The sequence below is a fragment of the Haliaeetus albicilla genome, chromosome 28 (assembly GCF_947461875.1).
Source record: "Haliaeetus albicilla chromosome 28, bHalAlb1.1, whole genome shotgun sequence".
NCBI lineage: Eukaryota > Metazoa > Chordata > Aves > Accipitriformes > Accipitridae > Haliaeetus > Haliaeetus albicilla.
In genome coordinates, this window is record NC_091510.1 from 9988279 (window position 1) to 10010524 (window position 22246).

The window sequence follows — 22246 nt, forward strand, 5'->3', positions numbered from 1 at the left end:
TTAACAGCATATGCTGAGATTTCTCACACTCCTACACAGACAAATAAGAATTTGGTCTACAAATTCTTTAGTCAAAACAGCTGACAGTTTACTATTTCATGGACTGCAAAACCAGCAGTGATCCTAACTAGAGGACTCTTATATACTACAGAGTTAGTGATCCACATAACAGTTGACCCGAGAAGGTGCAGCCCTGTGCCGTGCTTGTCTATCTCTTAACTTTGCCCAGAAGATCTATTCTGTGTGAGTAGATCCAAGCGAAGTAAGAAAGCAAAGATTTCTACTTTGTGTAGAGACCATATACCAGAAAATTAACCTCACATATTGATCCATACCATCTAACACAAAAAATGTCTTCAGCTATAAGATCAGCGAAGAATAGATATTCTTTTCCTAGAGTGTATTTCTGCTTCATAAATCTTGAACATACTTATTAACTCTGATTACCTATACATATAATTTAAGTTACTGGTAAAATAGATTCAAGATAGAAGGACAGCATGTTAGTAGTTAATTAAATATAGCTTACAGTGATGACCACACATCCTTTTAAGCCTTCATTTCCAGACAACAGAACAAGGTCAAAATAAGTAACAGGGGTTTTTGCTCAAGATACTGAATTTCCAAAGATTTCACAGGGTCTTTACATACTATGAAGATGTAACAGCGAAGATTGTTACCACCCCACAGGAGAGGCACAAATGGAGTCTTGTGGGATTTAAGTGCAGCACACAGACTGTTCTTCCTCACTCATTCACCTCAGGAAAAGGCAAGTGAAAAATGCACACTAAATACCTCAGTATGCAAAGCCATGCATACTCCAGTTAATTTTTCAGAGCCAAAGCTTGTTTCTCTTGTTCACAGTGATCTCTTCTGACACCACAATAATGCAGAAAAGACTGTCCAGACTGTTTCTCTTCTTCACAGGAAAAATGATCCTTTTATACACAATAGAAAGAACATTGCAGGGATCTCTTTCTTTCATAAGTAGTTAACTGAGAGCCTACATGACTTAACTCAAGATACTAAAATCAATCCCCAAATTATTTAGTGAACCTTCAGGAGTTCTAACAGATGTATCCATGCTTGCCCTACATAAGTGAACACCACACAGGAAGAATCTGACAAGCATGACCTCTGGGATGAGCAAAAGGTATAGGACAGCTGTACAGTATGTACACACATACTACAAAATATCAGGAATCCACCTCTGCATCCAGAGTTATTTACAAGTTCAAGTACAGAAGTATATAGTGTTAGTTCTTCTGGACATTTTTATCCATCTATGCAAATGTATGTATTTGAACATATGAACTGTGGTAAATTTACACTTTTCCACATAAAGATATAGTTACTAAGGGATCCTTTCTGCAAAAGAGTCTATTTCATGAGTTCAACATATTCTCTCACCTACCTGTTTCTCTTGAATTCTGCCTTTTTTTCTTTTCCTAGGATTTTGCCCTACTGCTTTTAAACAAACACCTTCCTCCTTTTTTAAAAAAACCTACTTGATTACTTTTAATTTGCAATGTCCTAGAAATAACCTTGCTTCCTAATGTCCTTCAGAACTTGTACGTGCACTAAGAACCAAGCGTGACTCCTGCAATCAGCAAGCTGACACTTGTCATTGACTCAAAAGCTTTCAGAAGTTCCACAGTGAGCTGGTTTGTAAATTCACAGAAGCAAGTGGATTCCACCAGCTTAGCACATCAGAGACTCTTCAAAAAAGAGCTAAGCATAAGCAATACTCAAACAAATGGCTGATTTTTACTGCCATAGTTGCACTGTAGATATTCTCTGCATCATGTATTTCAATAATGCATTCATTGTAAGCTTTCATGCTGAACGTTGAAAGAAAGCAAGTCAGTAAACTTTATCTGGACAGAAGGTACATTGAGATTCAAATTAAGAATAACTATTTGTTTAAGTTTTCTCCAGCTGCTGCAATCATTGGCTGGGAGCATTAAGGCATGTGAACTTCTCTGTCTTAGCCATTTAGAGAAAAAAACCCTTGTGCTTGTCATTATCACTTTGTGTACTTCAATAAAAAAATACTTGTTTTGCAAACCTGCTTTTTAGAAGGATTACTGAAAAATCAATCCAATGCCTAGAAGCTAAAAAACAAAGTTATTTGCCTCAGATCCTACAGATCACAAAATGAGGAAAAAAAACATCCTGACAAAAAGCTCATTTTCTATTTCATAAAACAACTTAACACACTACCCACAGTCTTTCCATGAACAGAAGAAAAAGTTAACACTTTTAAAAGTTAACCACAAAGACAAGAACACATTCCAAAACACATTTTTAAGACCTCAAGATTTGCTTTGCTTTTAAACATTGCATTTTTTTTCCTATTTTACATTTTTCTGTTACAAAAATGATAAACAACAGGATTTTGTACAAAGCAACATACACAGGTGTCACGTAGGCACAATCTGCTGTTTTATAAGAGATTATCAATCTTCTTCCTACTACATGCACTGGTAAAAATAAACTTAGTACCACATGAAATAATAACATGAAACATGAATGCAAGCACATATGGTGTCACAGACTTTGTTTACATAGCAAGTAGCGAGGTGAATTAAAGCAGATTAGTAGATCAAGCCATTTAATGCCAATGCTCTTTACCTCTTCCATTAGATGTTATTTGAGGGTTATTTTAGACTAGACTTAGCCTTGTTTACTGGGCCAAAAATGCAGTTCAGAGTTTTCTGATGGAAAGCTAACCGACAGATCTTTGCTTCCTTGACTGAATGGACTTCTCTTCTAGGAAGTGTGGTGCTGTCCCTTTCACCTCTTTCATACAGATGACAGTAGCATGTCAGTTCACACACTACCAGTAGACTCCACCATAAAGTTTCTATATACCTGCATTCTGTATCTCTGGTGACAGAACCAAAACATATGCCAGTGCCTTCTTGCCAAGAAGGAACAGGATCATTCATGATGTCCTCAGTGCCAATGAGCATCATGAGAGATGCTGCATACCCTTCTGCCCCACACCGTAAGGTACACTCTGACAATGGTGCAGCACAGGCCTAACATAACTGTGCCTTTACTGAATGCATAATGGAACCGCAGTCTACATTTGGTCATCTGAAAGACACTAGGCTATGTGGGACAGACACTGTGCAAATGTTTCCAATACCTTCCAAATTCAGGGTATCACTTTCAGTCTGAACCATCTGTGAGGACATCTTTGAGACCTTCTTTCAGACTAAAACACTGAGCACAACTTCTGCAGTACCTGTATGAAGGTTCTCTGCTCTCTTTGCCATAGGTGGGGCATCCAGCAATGCACTTGTGTCAGGACTTCACTCCTTCACTGAATACAGTCATCAACCCACTGAGCATTCAGGTGTGCAATAGGATGGGAGGAACGCTACTGGACATCAATGTCTTTCAATCCGGCAAATGTTATGCAATGATTAAAAAGGAACTGATTCCAAATGCTTCTCTCTGTCCTTAGTTTTCCCCTCTTCCACACTTGTGTGCTTCACATACTCCCTTGCTGCATGCAATCCACTTGTTTTCGGTAAACCTGGCTAATTCAACTATGCCTTACCCCAGCCTGCAGTGCCCGTCCCTTTATGACCTTTCCTGAGTGTGACTTGGGGCAGAGGCAGAGACAATATATTGCCAACAACAACCTTAACCACTGCATTTCAAAGAAATGGTATCATCCTGTATGGTATTTGTTGTACAAGCAACTGACTGCAGGACAGGACAGGATCTGACATGTGGCCAGAAGTACCAGCATGACTACCACCACAAGGTAGGTCCTTTATACACTGCATTTGAGGAGAGGAAGAGACAGTGTGGCAAAAGCCTAGGAGAGCTGTTATCAAGGCATACCACTTCATGACTTAGGCGGTTTCCAGGACTGTGCCTGGCACACAGGCAGAGCTGGGATGGGGCACAAGGTCTCTGATGGAGCTTGCTGCTCCACAGAACTTCCCTCACAGCTCACGGCCCCTGGGGAGTCGTCTCTCAAGGCATAGCAGCTCTCACAGTCAATCCAGAGACTCACACTGCCTTTCCACAGCTCTGCGACCAGTGTCCTAATTCTACCAGAAACCTCCTAAACACAGTCCCACGCTCAACACCTGTACAGGAAAGGGGTATGCACGCTTACTCGTGCGGGCATCTGGACCCCTGATTTTGCAGTTCCCATTGCCTGCCGTGGCAGAGAAGGGATGTTCCTGCATATTGTCTTGTGGGGGTCCTCTGGGGCTTGCAAGCATGTAGATGTGTGCAGCACTGTAGGCACACTTTTCCCTGGACTTTTCTCCTGGACTGTTGGTCCTGGGACTAAGGGTGTGGATGGCTTCATGAGCAGTGGACTTGGTGGAGTGCTCTCCCATCTCCTGACAATCTGTTCAAGATCTCTGCGGTAGCAGCACACGCACCATGCCACCTCTGCAGCATGGTTTTCCCACCTCATCAAGAACATGGTCTTCATCTACTTGAAATGAATGCAGCACTGCTTGTCAGTCATCTCCCACTCTACAGCAGGCTTGACATTAGTAACAGGGTGGTTCATCTGCTGGAGAAACTTTTGGGCCTTTCAGAGCACATGCTGTCAAGCACCAAGTTGCCCCTTGCTCAATATTCTGGAAGGTCAATGCAACGGTTTTCACTATTGCAAAATGCAGCAGTCGGAAAGGAGGAATAATTTTAATAAGGTCGTAAGAAAGATGTTCATAAAGGAAGAACAGCAAAAGAAATAGGGCTGGTGAAGATGACAGAAGCAAAAGCTTGGGAGAAATAAAGGAGCAGCTGAAAGTCAGAACAAGCAGACATCTGGCGGTCATTAGGCAATATGAAACTGCACATAGCATTTGGCCCTTTTGCATAGCACAAGTACTGCAGAATAAGGTGGGAGCTCTTGACAGTTTTAAAGCTTTCTGTTGGCAGATGTAGTTTTCATTTGTTCTGGAAAACTTCACAGCAATGCAGTCCCACTCATTGGATCCTACCCTTTTATCCCAAGTGGCAAAGCTTCTGTCTTAGCTTTCTCTGTAAAGACGTCATTCTTATGTCTAAAACCACTCAGTGAACCAAATCAATAAGCAAGGATAATCAGACGACTTATTTCAGAACTGCACTACTGCTGAGATTTGAAATATCATGTAGACACACCCCTAATGACTACTGCTTTTCTGGACTTGAGGATTCTTGACCCACTTCAAGAGGCATCTTCTGCTTGAGAATCTCGCTTATAAGTTTATAAAGAGAGTGAACTTCGAGCAGTAAAGTATACTTCTAACTTCCAAAACAGGATGCAGCAAGCCATAGTCAGTTCTGTAGTGTCTGATGCAGCAGCATCCAAACAATTTTGGAGGCAACCTCATCTTACTACAACTGTCCATGCTTCTTCAGTATCCCCAGGATTCAGAAACATATTTACTCAAAATTCAGGCACAATCCCAGCAACAGCTACCCACTAACAGCAATGTTGGTAACTGTGAAGCACATCTCAACCAATACCAACTTAACTGGTTGTGCAAACACCAAAGAATTGTTTTGATAATGCTTGTTCCTGAAAACAGTAACAATCCATTTCTGTTCTAGTATGGTCATCTTCAGTTGTATGGTGTAATAGGAGGAAGATGGAGAAAGTTTAATTGTAATATCCATTTTCTTATGCAGAACTTCTGCACCTATGATGGTCTGTAAAACAGTATGTTTCCACCATGTCATGCTGACTCCCCTGCTCCAGAAGCACTGGGTACACGTGGTGCTCTAACAATTGCTATATTCACAATGTCATCAAAGCTTGTTTCATGTGCTTTTTCATGCCCTCGGTATCCAGTACATTTACTATACTTCTGCAGTTCTTGTATGCTCTGAGTTACCACTGGATTCCTTTTAATGGTTCACATGTTTCTAATTACCACTACAAATCAACAGAGGTGATCAGCATGCCGCAATGGCAGAGCTAAAACAACTCCTGCCTCTAGGACTGTTGAACAAGACAGACCAATTACTAGGTGGGCGTCATGCTGCACAGTGTCGGAGAAGTTGCGATATACCTAGAATTCCTAATGTCAGGTGAATGCAGACAAACAAGTCTCAGCATGCTGAAGAGCTAACAACGTTGGCGCTTCTACATAAAATGTCTTTCACTATCACTGATGGATACTGGATTCACTCCCTGAATAATAAAGAGGATGATTCAAGCAACACTGTATTTTCTTCCCTGGCGATTAGAGAATCAACAATAACTTCTGAAAAAATAACAATGTAAGGCAGCGTGATTGCTTTTTTGAGCACCAAAGTTGGGAAGCAGCAGGCCACTCTAATTGGACTAGTCTCCCCTCCACCCCACTGAGTTTCATCCCCCAAGAAGGACCAAGACCTGAATGTCATTTGAGTCTTGGCTTCAGGTGCCTTGAGTTGTAGAGGGAGGAAAGAAGACACAAGTCTCCTTAAAAGTTCTGGCTCCAACCATAGAGCTGCCAATTGCCTCCAACTCAGATCCAGTAAGAATTTGTCATCTCCAGACATGCAAAACACAACATCCTCACCTAGATACATAATAAAGACAGTCTAACGGCCTGTGGCTGAAGCTTCAACAACACAAGTACACTCCACCATCTGCCATTTCTAGGTCTGTTGTTTTGGAGTTCCTTGCCCCATCAACCATCACCAGTCACACAGATGAAGCAGACATGTTTGAAGGATAGTGAAGTAAGTTTTCCTTAAGAATTACTACAATAGACAGGAGAGTAAAAACACTGAAGATATACACACAATTTAAACATATGTGGCATGAAGAATAGACAGGCATAAACAGGATCATCAGGATCATCAACCAGGGGAGATATTGCCTTTTCAAAGGCTGGCTTTTTAGAATGCATCATACCTCATACAAAACTGTAGTATTCCCATGAAGGAGAGGCCCATAGCAAATGTAGGAATGACCAACAACCCAGCCTAAATCAGAAGCTGCCCACCACACCTAAAATGAAATAAAAATGTAAATATCGTGAGGATTTATTAAGAGGAGTTCAAAAACATTTACGGGACATTTAAACAGAATTACCTCACCAGGTTTGAGTCCATATACAGCCGACATTGTCCAGTTCAGCATAACTGTGCAGCCACCTGTTGGTCTGACAACACCCTAAATGAGAAAATTTGAATATTTAAGATCATTTGAAGGATGCGGTGATATTCCTGCCTTCAAAGAAATTTTGGGGTTTTAGCAGCAATCGACTTAAAGTTGCCTAATTCCAATGCTCCTCACTTAAGAAAAGGATCCATTCCAACAAGTACATGCTTGTGCTAGCATTCCCACTGAAGAAGTACTCTTGGAAAACAAACAAACAAATAAATAAACATACATTAAGACAAACATAAAAACCCAACCCAAGACCTAGATGACAACAGTTTTCAGAAGATAACTAACAAAACTAGAATTCTCTCATTAAAATCGGATATAGAAATATTTAGTCAACATATGCTGACAAAAAATAAGAGATTATTTACCTCACTTAAACTGTGGCCATCTAAATGCTAGGCATGTTTTACATTCATTGCCTAGGCTCTCTGTATCATCACTGGAAAAGAGGTGGAGTAGCCAATCCTTAAAATAACCAGGGTGAATTACTCCCTGAAACGTACCCCTCTTTCTCCACTGACTCTTTTTAAAGATGTCAGAAAATTGACTTCAACCAGCTGTCTATTTTTGAAAGGTTTACTATCTAGCCCAAAGTATACATACAAATGCAAAACAAAGAACATCCCAGTCCTAGTCTAAAAGAGGGATTTGAAAATTAGAATGAGAGAGTATCAACAGCATCATGCACCTTGGTAAACTGAAAATCAGCTCTGGAACTGTTAATGGGAAAAATTTAGAAATATTTTGTAATATTTCTATGCTTAATATACATTTCATCATCTTCTAGTACACTGTTTCTAGAAGACAGAATTAAGTAAATTATGTCCTGAACTAAAATTCAGATGAGATTGATCAGACCAAACAGCTATCTACAGTGCAGACATTACAATGCAGCTCTCTGTCTATGCTAGGCACAGTACATTCTCTTTATGTAGTTAATAGAATGAAATAGGCACTTCCAGACCTTGCCCAAAAAACAAGGGACTGTGGACACAATATATTAACTCATTAAAATGGAGGTTGCCACAGCAGAGAATGGTTAACTAACAATCCACGAATTTCAGAAAGCAGATTGCCTTTGCTAGTCTCAGCTTCTAACTTAGTCCCTGCTCTTAGATTAACAAAACTTTTGTTATGAAGGTCGTAACTGAGTAATTTTACTTGCATGACCATTTAAAAGCAAGTTCCTTAAATGAATAAAAAGTTATTTTATTGCTACTTACTGCACTTAGTACTAGTTGACAATCTCCCTCTTATAAGGGTGATTCATTCAAGGTGTCCATTTTTCTCTGGAGAGCCAACACAGTGAAGTAAACTTCTGAGAACTTTTATCTCTGATACACTGTATTTTTGAATTAACAGTCAAGGAAAATACCTGTTGTAACAAAGTATCTTACCTTGGACCTTTATAATGAAATAATTCAAGATACATATGTTGCTTTAAAGTGCCCATGTTCAAGGCAAAATCAGAAGACATTTTTCTCAGCAAAACTGATGTTTGTTTTCCCTTACCTCCCCACAGATTCTGAACTTTATAGGCCACATCATTAAATAATTTTCTAGTAGTAGTCTAAGCACTGCCATATCCAGGGATGTGTGATACTGTCTCTGAATTTGTGGTGGTAAGACCACTGCCAGAAAATTCTATTCAGCTTGCCTTCTACACTTGAAAAGAGAATTGTAAGTACCAAGCAAACACTCAAGGGTTTGCTTTTAAATTAAGATCTTTTAAAAATACATCATTAAGACTAACTGACATTTGAAAGCAAACATTTTCAAAGAATGCCCTGTTAGTTTTCACTTACTCAATCTAAACTTTCATTTTCAGGGGAATTATGTTCTCAGAACTGTTCAGTAACACAAGCCTTCAGAGCACGCTTAAATCCATTTAATCTGTAATGTCATTCACTACATCTTATCTATTGGAAGATGAGCTACTATGTAAATAATGACTAAGCAAAGACTATTCAGCAATAAACGCTATCACACAAGTGATATATTAAGTAATCTTGCCATTAAGTGACTATACTATGCTTATCTGAAACAGTTAAAACACAGAAGATATTAATGGATAAAAGACATTCTGCTGTCCTCAAAAGTTTATACTGTACAAACATTTAGAAGTAAATGCAGTTTATCTTTAGATTATTACTATTTAAATAAACAAACATGATTTATTCCTAGACACTGACTGTAAAGTAGTGAAATGTGAATAAATGAGATTAAACCATTTCTAGCAATGCTTATCATTTATAGCACTGAGCTCTGGCAAACAATTTCAACCTTGTTAATTAAATATTTTCTCAAGTGGAACTGCAAATAGGTTGGTCACAGACACTTAGACTACAGATAGTCCTTTACCTTGGGCAAGCCTGTTGTTCCAGATGTATACAGAATATAAAGTGGATGGTCTGAGGGAACGGAGACACATTTATAACACTGTGCTTTTGCAAGCTCTTCTTCCCAGTCAAGATCGCGACCTGGGGCAAGAGGAACATGGCCCTGCCCATCGAAAAATAGAACATTGTCAAAAGAAAAACAGATGGAATAAATGGAATTGGGTCAAAAAACATGTACTATTCAATTTTTTTGTACAATATTATTCAACTTTCTGAACAATAATCTCTCTGCTGCATTAGTTTGATTTACTATTTAAATCTTACAACTACAAACTTCTCCCATAAAATTAAAAAACAAACTACAACAGATACACTAAGAATTTTACTTGTACAAGAGAAAAGGCATGTGCACTACATACACATCTGAAAGTTAACATAAAGGCACAACTGTACACCCACCAAATTAGGTCGCTTGTAAATGAGAACTTTATCAGGTTTGCTCTGTGCCCTTGCCAGTGCTCCATCGAGGAGGGATATGTATTCCACTTTCCTTTTTGGTTCTACTCCAAAACTTGCTGTTACAATAAGTTTGGGCTAAAATAAAGAAGTTAGATTGTTAATATATACATTTGCAATATATTTCACATACGTAACCTAATAACATGTTTTCCATGAAATTCTTTGATTAATGATGTTCAATGTAAAAAATCTATCTTCACATGATTAGAAACAGGGGGTTAGATCAGCTTTCTAAGGCAATAAAGCTTGCGTGATCTTGCTGTCCATGCATCCGGTTTTTGTTCAGGAGCACACTAATAACTTCTGACACTCTTCACCATTTTCAACCAAATTTGAGTAAGGAATCAGCAGTATTAAGTTCCTGTAAGTTGCATAAAAATTAATGAACAGAGACAAAAACCCATCTGCACCTTAGCCCCTCCATTAAGTAAAAGTGGTACAGTGATGTCAACAATTATCTGTCCTGTTTAGCCTGCTTTCTAATTATCTGCCTGCACCCAATGGCATATCTCAAAACTAGCTGTAGCACTTTGCTGGCTCTTTTTCAGCCTGCAATTAAATGGCATGGGAGGGAAAACAGGAGAAAGAGGAAAAAGAAAGCAAACGAGATGACAGGAAACTAGAAACACAGGAAGAGAATAAGCTAAAGTCATAAGGCACATGAGGGAAGTAAAGCTAGAGTCTTTCAAGTGATGGTTGCAGGATTCAGGATGCAAAATGACTAAAAATCAGTTTTCCATAGTTCAGGGTTTTTTTAGAATAATTTCTATTTCCAAATGTGGATTTAGCATCTTTGTCATTAAATTAACCTCAGGTTTTATGTAAGATTTCCTAAGTCACGAAATCCACATACAAACTATTTTGACTTAGGTCCTAAGATCAGTATTTTTATTTCTTGTATTTCAGGAAATAAAAGGTAGCACCAAAGAAACTATGTGTTAGAACACATTTTAACTGGAGAAGAACGAGTCTTCAATCTCCTTGCTTTTGGGGTTTTAGAATTATACTTATCTTATGCCCCTCAGTTTGATCAAGCTAGTTTACTAATTGTAGGCATTAGCATAAATCTCATTAAGTAGGCACAAACCACAATGCCATAGTTAAGGCTGCATTAAACTCAGAACAGAAAGCACAGATTAAATTGTTTTCTTGTGCAATAATAAAAAGTTTCCTGTCCAAATCTGCCATTCAGGGAAGTTTGCTAATTAGTGTGTATTCAAAATAAAGATTTCAGATGAGCTTTAACATTTCAGCATTTGTCTTCTTTCTCTTTTGGTATGCACTGATTTTAATAAAAGATGATACAATACAATGCAGTTAAACTGAAAATTCATCTGGAGGCTACCCTGAAATTAGACCGTAATTAATGTAAGATATTAACACAGTTCTACTCAATTGTTAAGATGAAAGACTGTTGTCAACACTAGGTTTACAGTCATTTGTAAATGGTGCCACCTCTGCTCATCAACTGTTTTGTATGCAGTAACAAGGTCTAGAAATAACCAATACTAAATTGGCTAAGGTGATGTATTTCCCAAGTGAGCGTTGCTACTTGGAAGCATCAAAGATCACTCTGTGCAAATCAAAGGTCCATTACCAGCTTTAACTGCTGTTTTCTAGTGTTCTACCTCTCTGCCTACTGACATTACTTCCCCTGCATCTCTGCTCCCATACTGCTTTTATACACCCACTTCCCACCTCTTCTGTGGCTCCATGTAGTCCTGCACAATAAGATTAGATAGAAATATAACTAGCTTGAACGAAAACGAGGAAAGTTCAAAGGTTTGCTGGAGAGGGAATGTCAGCGATAGTGAGCTGTAGGAAAAAAAAAAAAAAACAAACGAAGAAGTAGAAATGAGCTAAAGCAAGGCCCAATAGTACCAGACCAAGAATTTTATTCTGTTGTAAAGACTCGTCCTACAAATTCTTCTACAGTCCCTAACAGCATTCAAGGCAAAGTTTAGAAAAAGCTATAAATACATTTTATTGGGCCAGCTAATAAAGCTGCAAAAAGCCCAAACTGAAAATCAACTAGCTTTGGGGCACAAAATGTCAGGAGTGTCACAAAGATGTTTATTGAGAGATCCAGCACTTGGGCCCTCATTATGCAACACACAACACTTGTTCCTCCTCATGCCCCAGCAGCACATCTGATCACAAGTCTATGCTCAAACTTACTGCACTTTTGTTGTGCCTCACTCCTCCTTAAAAAGAGTGACACACATTTTAATGAAATCCAGTGCCTATGCAGTCATTATATAGCTCTGCTGCACCTGCTGGTACTGCACTGGCTTTGTGGTGAGATGATCCATGTCAGACTGCCATGCACATTAAATCCTGCCAATATTATACAGTGCTCTAAAGAAAGAGACCTGAATCATACCATACAAGTAGTTAAAAATAAAACACAAGATAGTGCCTTCTAATCTACAATACATATTCCAAAAATAAACAGTGGAACACAAGAAAAGACCAGACTGCAACTATTGCAAGGCAATTGTGTATCTTAAGTATCAGCAGCTGAGCTTGCAGCCTAATCACTCAAAAGGTTTGATCCTCTCATGATGAGTAGGGGTAACCATTCATAGCCATACCTGTGCACAGGAACTATGTCTTATTCAGAATAAACTATTACAAAAGATTAGGTCATTTTTTTCAAGGAGGTCTTACTAAAATTTCCAGATGTGTCAACTGTAAATAAGTGAGGAATACAGTATTTCCAACCTCAATGAAAGATAGTAACAGTTTTGAGTTAATTTCTGTGTCTCGTACATTTTGTCCTGTTGCGACAGGACAAGGGGCGATGGTTTTAAACTAAAAGAGAGTAGATTCAGACTAGATATAAGGAAGAAATCTTTTTACAGTGAAGGTGGTGAAACACTGGAACAGGTTGCCCAGAGAGGTGGTTGATGCCACATCCATGGAAACATTCAAGGTCAGGCTGGACGGGGCTCTGAGCAACTTGATCTAGTTGAAGACGTCCCTGGTCACTGCAGGGGGATTGGACTAGATGGGCTTTAAAGGTCCCTTCCAACGCAAACTATTCTATGATTCTCTGAAAGTATCTACTGTTTCAATATTACAAACTATATATTCCCAAATTCAGGTGAAAGGAAAGATGACAAGAAATGCCTGTTCTCACGCCTGTATCACTTCATCACAATTCACGGCAGAATGTCTGTAACTGCTAATACCTGACGAGTAGAAATTATCAGCTGCAGGACTTTGCAGCATTCCCAGACCTACTTAAAATTCAAGATAAATTAAGGTAAACTGGTAAAGTATATGTACCTTTTCATAGTCACTAGAAAGTGCTTGTTATTTCTCTCACTTAAATATTCCAATAAAATATGAAGTTCAACCCTTCTTCCACAAGAGCATCTCACAGCCAGCTTTCCATTGCACATCTTTAACTCCTTCTAATTAATCTCAGCAACATTAGGTCCTGTACTGCAGCATCTAAACCAATTCACATAAAAGCCTAAAAGAAAGGTTAGGGTTTTTTGAGACTGCTTCAATTAACTTCTGAGTTCAGCAGAATATCATCTATCACAGCTATTTATATACATATCTTAAAGATAATCTCAGTAGCGTGCAATTCACTTATCAAGAAAGCTTTACCGTGTTGCAAAATTGGGGCATGTTTTGAAATTTAGATTGAGGATGTGCCTCTCCACTTACACTTTCATTACACATCAGATGGACCAAAAATCATCCACAATATTTAGATGTGCCTTTTAAAGAAACAAAAAGGCAATATAAATTAGGATTTAATCCATGGCCTGCAGCTTGTAATTCTATAGCTAACCCTTTGAAAGACTTGCTATGTGACCTTGGGTAAATCACTTAAACTTCCTCTGTTTTCTTTTTAATGCATGAAGCAAGGATTAAGATTACTGTGCTGTCTCCCTTTGTTCCTCAGAGAAAATCCATTGGGATTAATTAGTTAATATTTGCAAGACACTCTAAAGTAAATGCGCTGGATGATTTGTATTGTAGTAACCTTCATTTTAAAAGTTTATCATTTTTTCTTCTACAGCATTTTTCCCTAATTCTATGAGTTAAAATTAATTTTTATAGCTTGTTAAAAAAGTGGGGGAGTGGGAAGAAAGACAGGGAAAACTATGGAGCTGTTGTTAGCTCTCCCCCAGGTTTTTTTCACAATTCCAGCAAACCATTTCAGCCATTTTATTAACTTCTTTGTTAAAACATCAAGGCAAGGAGGGGGGATGCATTCAACTTTCTATTTACAGATATTCATAAAATTCAAGCCTTGGTGATGCAAAAAGCACTTCCATACACAAAAATCTAAGTAAAAGTTCCACAGATCCTGTGGACTTTACCCTGCATAGTGTTTTGGCTTATATGTCTAACCAACGGGATTCAGTGATAAATGGCCACCATGGATGGTCCGAATGATCTAGATGACTCATCAAGATGACAAAGACTCGTCTTGTTCACTGGTAGAAAACAAGAACAGAAACTTCCAGTACAAATATTGTTAGCTGGTTTGCACCTAATGCACATGCAAGCTACTAATATGCACATGTAAGCCACTAAATAGATTATTTAAGTACTATTTGCATTTTCATTTACAAAGACTTACATAATGCTTCATAAACAAGCTCAACTTGTGCCAAACTTGGAAGCCTTTAAAGCATTCAGCTCTATCAATTATGTTCTCTGCAGAGTCACTTACTTAAGGCAACTGGTTCCCTAGCTGCCTTGATTCATGTAGAAATTAGATGAAGTAGATTTATAGCTAAAAAAATGTACTACTTCATATGTCTAAACATCAAGTAAAATAATGAAGCCATTTAGGGTAGGCAGCATTTTCCTCATAGACTTGAGGAAAATGCTGGGCGAAAAGCCAATTTTAAGGGGATGCTTTGTAGAAAAAGATTGACAAATGGGAGAAGAAAGTATGCTCTAAACAGACAGCAGCGTGTTAAACTCATGCTTTTTCAAAAGAGGTCAAAATTTGTATCTCAATGTCTGTAATAAAAATATCAACCTCAGCACAGATGTAGTACTTTGTTCACATTGCAATGTTAGGTATTATAAACAAATTGAGACTGCATGCCACACAAACACAAATGTTGTTACCCTCTCTGGAAAAAAAAGCTGGTTTTTTGGCATTCACTTACATAAGTAACTAATGCAATGGTGTTTGTTGTTCCAAATACGTATTACCTTTGCATGATCAATGCGAACAGAAAGCTCTTTAGACGCAAATCCACCAAAAATCAGGCTATGGATGGCTCCTATTCTTGCACAAGCCAGCATACAGTACACTGTCTGTGGAATCATAGGCATGTAGATGACCACACGATCTCCTTTCTTCACACCATGTCTGACCATGACATCAGCTAACTTGGAGACCTGTACTGACAAAACATTCCCAACATATTAAAAGTTTCTCCAGATCTGCTGTTGCCCCATAAAAAAATAACTTTCACACAATCAACAGATGCGGGACATTAAGATGATGAGCTAGTATGAGATGGAAAGTTGATGAACGATGCAATCCAGGTTCAATAAATTTAGGACAATTTCCTTTTTGCAAAAAACCACTGTAATACATTTTTATTTTGTAAAATGGGAATGGATTGAAACTAATTATTTTACACATTAGAGCAAACAAAATCAATAGCGATGTTTTACAAATTTTTAAATGACACTCTAACCTCCCATTCTTTTATCCAGATAACTGCTTATATTTCTTAATTTTAGCTTTTAAGAATGGATGTAAACAGGGCATTTCATAATGCAAATTCTGTCCTAACTAGCTAAGTTTGAAACACAAATCAATATGTAGTAATATTTTCCCTACTACAGTGTTGTAAGCTTTGCAGAATCTGAGGTAAGAAATCTTACACCCTGAACTAAATGTAAATACAAATTCAGAGAAACATGTTTAGATTTAAGAAGTCATTTTTCCTCTCTTTTTCAGATTTTCATTTCTGGTATGCGGAACCCTGAAGACAGACTATGCATGGCAGCAAAGGACTGGAACTCAAGAAATGTGATAGATGAGCAGCAAAGTCAGCCATCTGTATCACCATGAGAAAATATTTATTACCTCAACAGTGTATAGTATTCTGTCACAAAACTAGTATTGAATATTTCATTAGTACATCAGGACGGACAATTTACCACATAGTAAGTTCTGTTAGAGTCAGCATGGGAGCCTGTGACAAGCACTGTGCACTTGTCCCAACCTGCTTGTTGCGGCATGGAAATGTGACATCTTCTGAAGGAAAAGCAAATTACTAATTCCCCAAGAGCGACTGAATGAAGTCAGCTGTCAGAGGTTTCTCAAGTTCCAGAGGCTGATAGCTGTGTGACACTCAGTATCTAAACCTGCTCACTGCCTTTGAATTTTTCAATTAGACATCAGGGTGTAGAGGTATATAAGTAATAGAGGTAAAACTGCACGTAACTGTGCACAAAACATATGTTAATAGGTTAACAAGAAAAACTGTAGACTAAGAAGCAGCAAAGTAGACTAATAAGCTAGGGAACAGGATGGAAGTAGAAACATCCCAGGAAGTCGTGAGCTGGAATACTGCATAAGCATGGTTGTTAACATGCCAGTCAGATGTAACCAGAACAGGAGTTCTGCTTGCAATAGTTTTACATTAGTGATAAGACTAAAAAGTTAAATTCTCTAGGAAGTGCTTGGGGTATCTGAAGACATAAATCTAAGTTGAGAACAAAGGAGTTGCTCTGTCTTACAGGGGAACTCTTCTTACCTACAGCAGTAAAACTTTTCTTTAAGAGGTTGCCATTCACAAGAAAATACTACAATAAACATAAGAAGTTTAAACATTCTAATTTCTTTCACTATCAGTGTAACATGAATCTACTCATATATGAATTCCTTACATCTTACCTGTACTGCATTATTCCTTATTTATTCATTTATCACATACATAATGTTTCAAGTAAAACTTAGTCTCGTGAAAGATTCTTCTTCAGGTACTACCAGACTGGAGAGAAAGAAAAGGGGAGACAAACTCCTGAGAGCAGCAGGGGGGTGTTGCCTGTAGAATAGAAAATACCCAAGCTCCTGAAGCAGTAAGAATGTTTTGGTGACTCAGCAAATAATGCAAGCAATGGGAGCAGCCTAGGCCAGTAATACACATTGTGCAAGCAGGACAGGTGGAAAGAACCCTCTTTTTCAAGGATGAGCTAGTCAGGAGGGTAGATTTTATTTGAAATGTTTTGCTTTCATTTATATTATTCATCCAATTTGAGTTTTCTCTATTTAAAGAGTTACTTTTTTCCTGTTTAATATTTCAAATTCCAGTACCACTATTACTTTCTGAGATTTGTAGGCATTAGGCTCTTTCTTTTATCGTCATATTCAAAATTTGGGGCAATTACATACAATCCTAGAAGCCTATCTGATACATGTACTGAAGACGATAATATAGCATTACTCACTGCTTCTCTCTTCAGTGGGAACACATGTTCAGATTTTCAGCAACCTGAGACAGTAACATCCAGAAGCTCCAGATGTATCTGACCTGTGTTTGCATTAAATACAGAGCTCATCCACAATAAACTGCATATTTCTACACTTCTGCCTGAGGATTTAAGAAAATGGAAACATAGAAGGTCGAAGCACCCATTGCTTGCATCAGAAGATAACAGCATAGCTTCCATTTTTTATAAACATTTCATAAATTCCTGCTGTTATTTTCAAACACAAGAGTGAATATGTTTATAAGGCAAAGTCATCACCATACCAAGCTGAAAACTCACACAAACTAAGGTGCGAATATGATTTATTTGTAACAGACCTCTTATATTAAATGTTACTGATTATCAAAAGAAAATATTTTTAATTCTAGACCTATTAATACCCATCTATGAAACTGACATATGCTGTCAAAACCCAGCAAAAATCAACAAGGCCTGGACATGTATACAAGTAGAATTTATTGCCATACTGGCATTTACAGTCATTTCTAGATAGGACTGGTGAATGTAATTGTAAGTAAGAATAACAACTCTACTTCCAAAGGAAAATTACTTTTCTACACTTCCTACTGTGAACACATTAAAATCTGCAAACTCATTGTAACACAGAGCTAATATCACCTATCTCAAAGAACTGAGAAAACTAATCCTTATCTTTGCTGCTTATGAGACTCTCAAGCAGAGTGTTGACAAAAAGGCCAGAGGCATTGAAAACAATATTTAATGAGTAATTTTATAGTCAGTGTAAGTATGGATAGTAGGCAATAAGGAGTTATACACAATGGATGAGTATTATTATTCATTGTTATTATTTTATAATTATTAATGATGATGAAAAGGGTAATGTTTGCCTGCTAAAGGAAAAAGGCATCATTTAAAGATCATAATTAGTAATTTTGTAATAGAAGATTCCCAGTACCTGTATACAAGCTATATAACTGGTACTTGGTTGTAGGAGAGAGACAGTGAAGAGATCTGCATGTACTTAAGTCATTTTTATTGAAACCTATCATAGGTAAATTGTACTTAAAGCAGCATAGATGTAGCATGCTGTAGACAGGAACCACATGTCTTCCATGAAAACCCAGTAATCACCTGTCTGCACCTAATGTCCCCACCCTAGAGAGTTTAATGCCACTGAAGACAATAACCCAATACAATATGTACGTATCTGATTTTCCTTGTGCCCTTTCCCTCATCCTTCTGACAGCTGGGGAACATTTGGGCTACATAATAAAACACTGTCTCTATCTGCAACTATTTGGAAGACTAGGGAACATCATAAAGCAGGTTTACATTGACCTTAAGACTGATGTGGAAACCCTGAAATATCCAAGCAATCACTCTTTCTAAAAAAAAAAAAAGGGGGGGGGGGGGGGGCAGAGGGAAGAGTGAGTAGTAACATTTCATTAAACTGTTAAAAGCCATGAAACCTTCCACTTTGTTACAGTTGTTGTCATTTATGGTTTACATTAAGACAATGTACTTTATCACTCAAGATTTTACAGTTGCTATTTTCCTACCAGCATGCTGTTTCTCCGCTTTTCTTCAAGTTTAAGATTGCTCTATCACTTTAATATATTTGACACTTCAGTAATAAAATCCTTCAGACCAAGTGATATAATAAGAAACTCAAGTAGGCTTTCAGCTTTGAAGATCTGGGCTTAAATTACATTTTATCAAATGCAAGCCCCCAGTCAGCATGGCTTTATTTTTACCCAGCCACCAAAAAAATACTACATCTGTGTTAGCAGTGGAGGTTTGGAGAAGTACTGCAGTTCTGAAGTAAACCACCTGGCTGTCCCTAGTACAAAAAGCAGTTTTGGTCCATGCCAAAAGAATTCTTCTTAGAAGATATTAAAACAGAAATTCCACTCAAAATGCTCAAAAGAGGGATTTCAAACCTTCCTGGGTTGAACAATGACTGGGTCTCACCAGTGTCGAGTCCTTCAATGCAAGCTAAACACAAAAGGATTCTTCAAATACCAAGAGCTCCTGAAATATCCTGAAGTGCATCTCATGGCGTAAAAAGAGCCACGCCACATACACATTCCTCTAAACCAAAGGAAGCAAGTCACCTTATGCTCTTCAGCTTCTCCACTGTGTTGTTTTTCCAAGACTACTAAAGGAAGTACTCCTTCCTACTCTCCCACCCCTTGATCAGCCTCTTCACTCTTCTGTTACTCTTCTTAATTATTGTCTCCTCCTTTTACTACTGCTGCAAAAGCTTCTCCAGCAGATGCACCACCCTGTTGCTAACATCAAGCCTGCTGCAGAGTGGCAGCGGACCGACAAGTGGTGCTGCATCCATTTCAAGTACATGAAGACCATCCTTCAGAGGTGGTATGGTGCATGTGCCCCTACCGCAGAGATCTTGAACAGATCGTCAGGGGAGGGGAAAGCACTCCACCAAGACCCACTGCTCATCCACAGACATCCAAGGGCATCCACGGTCATCCATGCCCTTGGTACCAGGATCAGTAGTCCTGGGACACAGTCAAGGGAAAAGCATGGCAATGGTGCTGCACAATGTCTACCTGCCTGCAAGCCCCAGAGGACCCCCACAAGACAACATGCAGGAACATCCCTTCTCTGCCACGGCAGGCAATGGGAACTGCAAAATCAGGGGTCCAGATGCCCGCACGAGTAAGCGTGCATACCCCTTTCCTGTACATGTATTGAGCGTGGGACTGTGTTTAGGAGGTTTCTGGTAGAATTAGGACACTGGTCGCAGAGCTGTGGAAAGGCAGTGTGAGTCTCTGGATTGACTGTGAGAGCTGCTATGCCTTGAGAGACGACTCCCCAGGGGCCGCGAGCTGTGAGGGAAGTTCTGTGGAGCAACAAGCTCTATCAGAGACCACGTGCCCCATCCCAGCTCTGCCTGTGTGCCAGGCACAGTCCTGGAAACCACCTAAGTCATGAAGTGGCATGCCTTGATAACAGCTCTCCTAGGCTTTTGCACAAAACCCCAGCCACACTGTCTCAAATGCAGTGTATAAAGGACCTACCTTGTGGTGGTAGTCATGCTGGTACCCTCTTTCACAAGTGATAAGAAAAAATATAAATCAGGATGATTTCTATTCCTTTCTCATACAGCCAGACAGCTGCTGGGATTGCAGCTAGTTGCAGTAATTTCTCCTTCCTTCTTTCAGATGCCAAGTTCTTTGGATTGAGAGGAAGCTGGGGATTTTGGGGAAAGGCCATTTTCCTTCCTGGTTTGGGAGGTCGGCTGTGGACTGTGTGTCTCCAAGGAGGGACTGGGATGAGATGGGGATTCTATACTACTTATCAGCTTGGTATGGATTTAATGTTTGATCAGAAGTGATGCCATGGCATTCACTCTGCAGAAGAGATGGGTTCCAGACAACCATTTGCCTCAGAAGGGATTTCTGGTACTTGTGAAGGATGGCCCAAAGTGTTCTGCACAACTCCTACAGCATCTGTGTTCCCCTAAAAGGGCAATATCCACTTGGGGTGGGGAGAGAAATCAAGCAGCAGTGAGAGAGATGAGGGGTGAGCATGGCACTTCCTAAAGGAATCCACAAGTCAAGGAAGCAAAGATTTGTGGTGTAGCTATGTTCAGACAGCTTTGAAGTGAGCGATGGGACATTCGGTTCAAAGCATGAAACTAAACCTAGTCCAAAGTAAAACTCACAAACCACATATAGTGGAAATGTCAGGAGCCTCAGCAGTTAATTTAGCATGGTTTTGCTTCACTCATCTGCCCAAGCTGCACCAAATTATACATTACTGTCGGCATTGCTGACATTGACATGCTGCAGTACAACTACCTTCAGTCAGGAGAGATCAAGTTCCAGCTGCTTCTTCAGACTTTTACAGTGCACTTGGAAGTCTTTTGTGTGGAATGTGAAAAACCCAAGACACCACTCTTTGTAAATTCCTGATTAGTCTCATCTTTTAAAGAATACTAATATTGATATTTTTTAAGAGCTACCCCAGTGACATCACAGTTAAATCTTTCTAGGACATGCACTAAAGAATGCCATTTGAGATTTAAATAAGATAAGGAAAACCAGCATTAAAGAAGTCTAATACATAGTTTTATGAAGATAATGTTGCTTTACCAGACAAAGAGGATAAAAAGTTGGGTTGTCAGTCTCAGTAGGATTTTCTGTCCCTATTCTAGTTTTGATTCTAAATCAGCTCTGAGAAAAAATATCTACAAATGAAAGTCACTATTTCTAGCTAAGAAGGAATTGGTCATTTTTCAAGGCAGAAGGCAAAGAAAGAAGATGGAGTAAAGCATGAAGAATGAGAAAGACTACTAGAAACAGAACAATCTGGGTGATTCCTCAGTCACGTACAGGAGATACGAGCAGAGCAAGACAGATACACATATAAATCCAAACTGACAATGGCTAATACAGCTATTTTGGAAGAATATGCTTTTAAGGTGGGTAATTATGGAAAAAACCTTCCTACAGAAGAAATTACATCCTAGTCCACTGTTGATAACCTGAAGCCCTTCTTTCTCATCCATGTTTTTGTAACATTCGATGCTGTCAGAGACTTGGGGGGGTGCTGGTTTTACTAATCCCATCACGTTACTGCACTCAGAAATTGTTTATTACGACACTGAATTCAACATGTTAACTGTGAATTGTTACTGAATTACAGAGAGAAATCATACTGCTTTTGTGCACATGATCTGTCAAGAGTCAACAACTGCAAATAATATGACTCTCAAATTCTTGAGATTTCTTTTTAGCAAGTGAGGTATTCTAGAGAATACACCCAATGATGTAAA

At 38.8% G+C, this 22246-nt stretch overlaps 2 protein-coding genes across 6 annotated transcripts in view; both read right to left on the reverse strand.

Annotated features, from left to right (window-relative positions):
- The window catches only part of MYF5 (myogenic factor 5), a 279874-nt gene that overhangs the window by 123599 nt on the left and 134029 nt on the right, over nucleotides 1–22246 (reverse strand). The window lies entirely within an intron of this gene.
- The window catches only part of ACSS3 (acyl-CoA synthetase short chain family member 3), a 91178-nt gene that overhangs the window by 57679 nt on the left and 11253 nt on the right, over nucleotides 1–22246 (reverse strand). The window contains exons 2-7 of one of the 5 annotated variants that reach the window (XM_069773316.1): nucleotides 16886–17036; nucleotides 15184–15372; nucleotides 9931–10065; nucleotides 9494–9634; nucleotides 7055–7135; nucleotides 6875–6970 (exon numbers count right to left, since the gene is read on the reverse strand). In XM_069773316.1, coding sequence (XP_069629417.1) covers nucleotides 6875–6970; nucleotides 7055–7135; nucleotides 9494–9634; nucleotides 9931–10065; nucleotides 15184–15351 — 621 coding nt within the window. In that variant the 5' untranslated portion in view covers nucleotides 15352–15372; nucleotides 16886–17036. Of the gene's footprint in view, nucleotides 1–6874; nucleotides 6971–7054; nucleotides 7136–9493; nucleotides 9635–9930; nucleotides 10066–11618; nucleotides 11712–15183; nucleotides 15378–16885; nucleotides 17037–22246 lie in introns of those variants that run through there. The other 4 variants (XM_069773314.1, XM_069773317.1, XM_069773318.1 and 1 more) reach the window with 4 other exon arrangements.